The 2,481-nt window shown below is 49.4% G+C and overlaps 1 protein-coding gene across 1 annotated transcript; it reads left to right on the top strand.

The window, feature by feature from the left end:
- The first annotated feature begins 641 nt into the window (after nucleotides 1-641).
- LOC100607687 (class E basic helix-loop-helix protein 40-like) lies at nucleotides 642-2,142 on the top strand. The gene is made up of 2 exons (XM_012504092.2): nucleotides 642-847; nucleotides 1,134-2,142. The coding sequence occupies exons 1-2, from the start codon at nucleotides 642-644 to the stop codon at nucleotides 2,140-2,142; spliced, it is 1,215 nt and encodes a 404-aa protein (XP_012359546.1).
- Nucleotides 2,143-2,481: the final 339 nt, after the last annotated feature.

Here is a 2,481-nt window from a genome sequence, read left to right as displayed (position 1 = left end):
TAATTTGTTATACAACAATACAATACTAATACATCTGGCATATAAGAACTGGAATTGTGAAGAGGTAATGTGTGTAGTTTTTTTGTTTTTTTTTCTGTTTAAACTTATTAAACTATTTTGTAAAGTCTAAATTTTTCTCCTTAGGAAAATACCGGAAGTATCCCTAAGGAAAGTATAAAGTAGCTTTAAATAATAAATGTGTTAAATTTAAAAAAGTATTTTACAAATATTATCTGCACTTCTCTTTAGTTTTATTTTCCAGGTTTCAAATAATTTTAGATTATATGACATATTGAAATAATTTGACTTTATAATACCTAATCTCACTCAAGCATAAAAATAGTCCCTATTTGAAAGCACAACAGAAATGCATAGAAAGGAGTTTCTTGCTCTAAATTTAATACTCTTTAAGAATTATATTTTGAGTCGGAGCCAGAGGCCGCGGGGACACCGGGCCATGCACGCCCCCAAATGAAGCTGCATCTCAAAGCCAAAGATTCCAGCAGCCCAGGGGATTTCAAGGAGCTCAGACTCAGAGGAACATCTGCGGAGAGACCCCTGAAGCCCGCTCCAGGACAGTCCTCATCCAGACGCTCCGCTAGTACAGACAGGAGCGCGCAGTGGCCCCGGCTCGCCGCGCCATGGAGCGGATCCCCAGCGCGCAACCATCTCCCGCCTGCCTGCCCAAAGCACCGGGACTGGAGCACCGAGACCTACCAGGGATGTACCCTGCCCACATGTACCAAGTGTACAAGTCAACACGGGGAATAAAGCGGAGCGAGGACAGCAAGGACACCTACAAATTGCCGCATCGGCTCATCGAGAAAAAGAGACGTGGCTCACGCTTGTAATCCCAGCACTTTGGGAGGCCGAGGCGGGCGGATCACGAGGTCAGGAGACCGAGACCACGGTGAAACCCCGTCTCTACTAAAAATACAAAAAAAAAATTAGCCGGGCGTGGTGGCGGGCGCCTGTAGTCCCAGCTACTCGGAGAGGCTGAGGCAGGAGAATGGCCGGAACCCGGGAGGCGGAGCTTGCAGTGAGCCGAGATTGCGCCACTGCACTCCAGCCTGGGCGACAGAGCAAGACTCCGTCTCAAAAAAAAAAAAAAAAAAAAAGAAAAAGAAAAAGAGACGTGACCGGATTAACAAGTGCATCGCCCAGCTGAAGGATCTCCTACCCGAACATCTCAAACTTACAACTTTGTGTCACTTGGAAAAAGCAGTGTTTCTTGAACTTACCTTGAAGCATGTGAAAGCACTAACAAACCTAATTGATTATCAGCAGCAGAAAATCATTGCCCTGCAGAGCGGTTTACAAGCTGGTGAGCTGTCAGGGAGAAATGTCGAAACAGGTCAAGAGATGTTCTGCTCAGGTTTCCAGACATGTGCCCGGGAGGTCCTTCAGTATCTGGCCAAGCACGAGAACACTCGGGACCTGAAGTCTTCGCAGCTTGGCACCCACCTCCACCGGGTGGTCTCAGAGCTGCTGCAGGGTGGTACCTCCAGGAAGCCATCAGACCCAGCTCCCAAAGTGATGGACTTCAAGGAAAAACCCAGCTCTCCGGCCAAAGGCTCCGAAGGTCCTGGGAAAAACTGCCTGCCAGTCATCCAGCGGACTTTCTCTCACTCGAGTGGGGAGCAGAGCGGCAGCGACACGGACACAGACAGTGGCTATGGCGGAGAATCGCAGAAGGGCGACTTGCGCAGTGAGCAGCCGTGCTTCAAAAGTGACCACGGACACAGGTTCACCATGGGAGAAAGGATTGGCGCAATTAAGCAAGAAGCCGAAGAACCCCACACAAAAAAGAACCGGATGCAGCTTTCGGATGATGAAGACCGTTTCACTAGCAGTGACCTGATCAGCTCCCCGTTCCTGGGCCCACACCCACACCAGCCTCCTTTCTGCCTGCCCTTCTACCTGATCCCACCTTCAGCAACTGCCTACCTGCCCATGCTGGAGAAGTGCTGGTATCCCACCTCAGTGCCAGTGCTATACCCAGGCCTCAACGCCTCTGCCGCAGCCCCCTCTAGCTTCATGAACCCAGACAAGATCTCGCCTCCCTTGCTCATGCCCCAGAGACTCCCTTCTCCTTTGCCAGCTCATCCGTCCGCGACTCTTCTGTCCTGCTCCAAGCTCTGAAGCCGATCCCCCCTTTAAACTTAGAAACCAAAAACTAAACTCTCTAGGGGATCCTGCTGCTTTGCTTTCCTTCCTCGCTACCTCCTAAAAAACAACAAAAAAGTTTTTGTGAATGCTGCAAGATTGTTGCATTGTGTATACTGAGATAATCTGAGGCATGGAGAGAAGATTCAGGGTGTGTATGTGTGTGTGTATGTATGTATGTGCGTGTGCGTGCACATGTGTGCCTGCGTGTTGGTATAGGACTTTAAAGCTCCTTTTGGCATAGGGAAGTCACGAAGGATTGCTTGACATCAGGAGACTTGGGGGGGATTGTAGCAGACGCCTGGGCTTTTCCCT

The sequence above is a fragment of the Nomascus leucogenys genome, chromosome 18, assembly GCF_006542625.1.
Source record: "Nomascus leucogenys isolate Asia chromosome 18, Asia_NLE_v1, whole genome shotgun sequence".
NCBI lineage: Eukaryota > Metazoa > Chordata > Mammalia > Primates > Hylobatidae > Nomascus > Nomascus leucogenys.
The sequence above is the reverse complement of the archived record's forward strand: the minus strand, read 5'-3'. Positions and strand labels throughout refer to the sequence as shown.

Bases quoted from the DNA above. Each gene is read 5' to 3' on its own strand.
- LOC100607687 (XM_012504092.2), top strand. From the start codon at position 642: ATGGAGCGGATCCCCAGCGCGCAACCATCTCCCGCCTGCCTGCCCAAA. The intron at 848-1,133 runs GTAATCCCAGCA...AAAGAAAAAGAG, and splicing joins AAGAGACGTGGCTCACGCTT to ACGTGACCGGATTAACAAGT.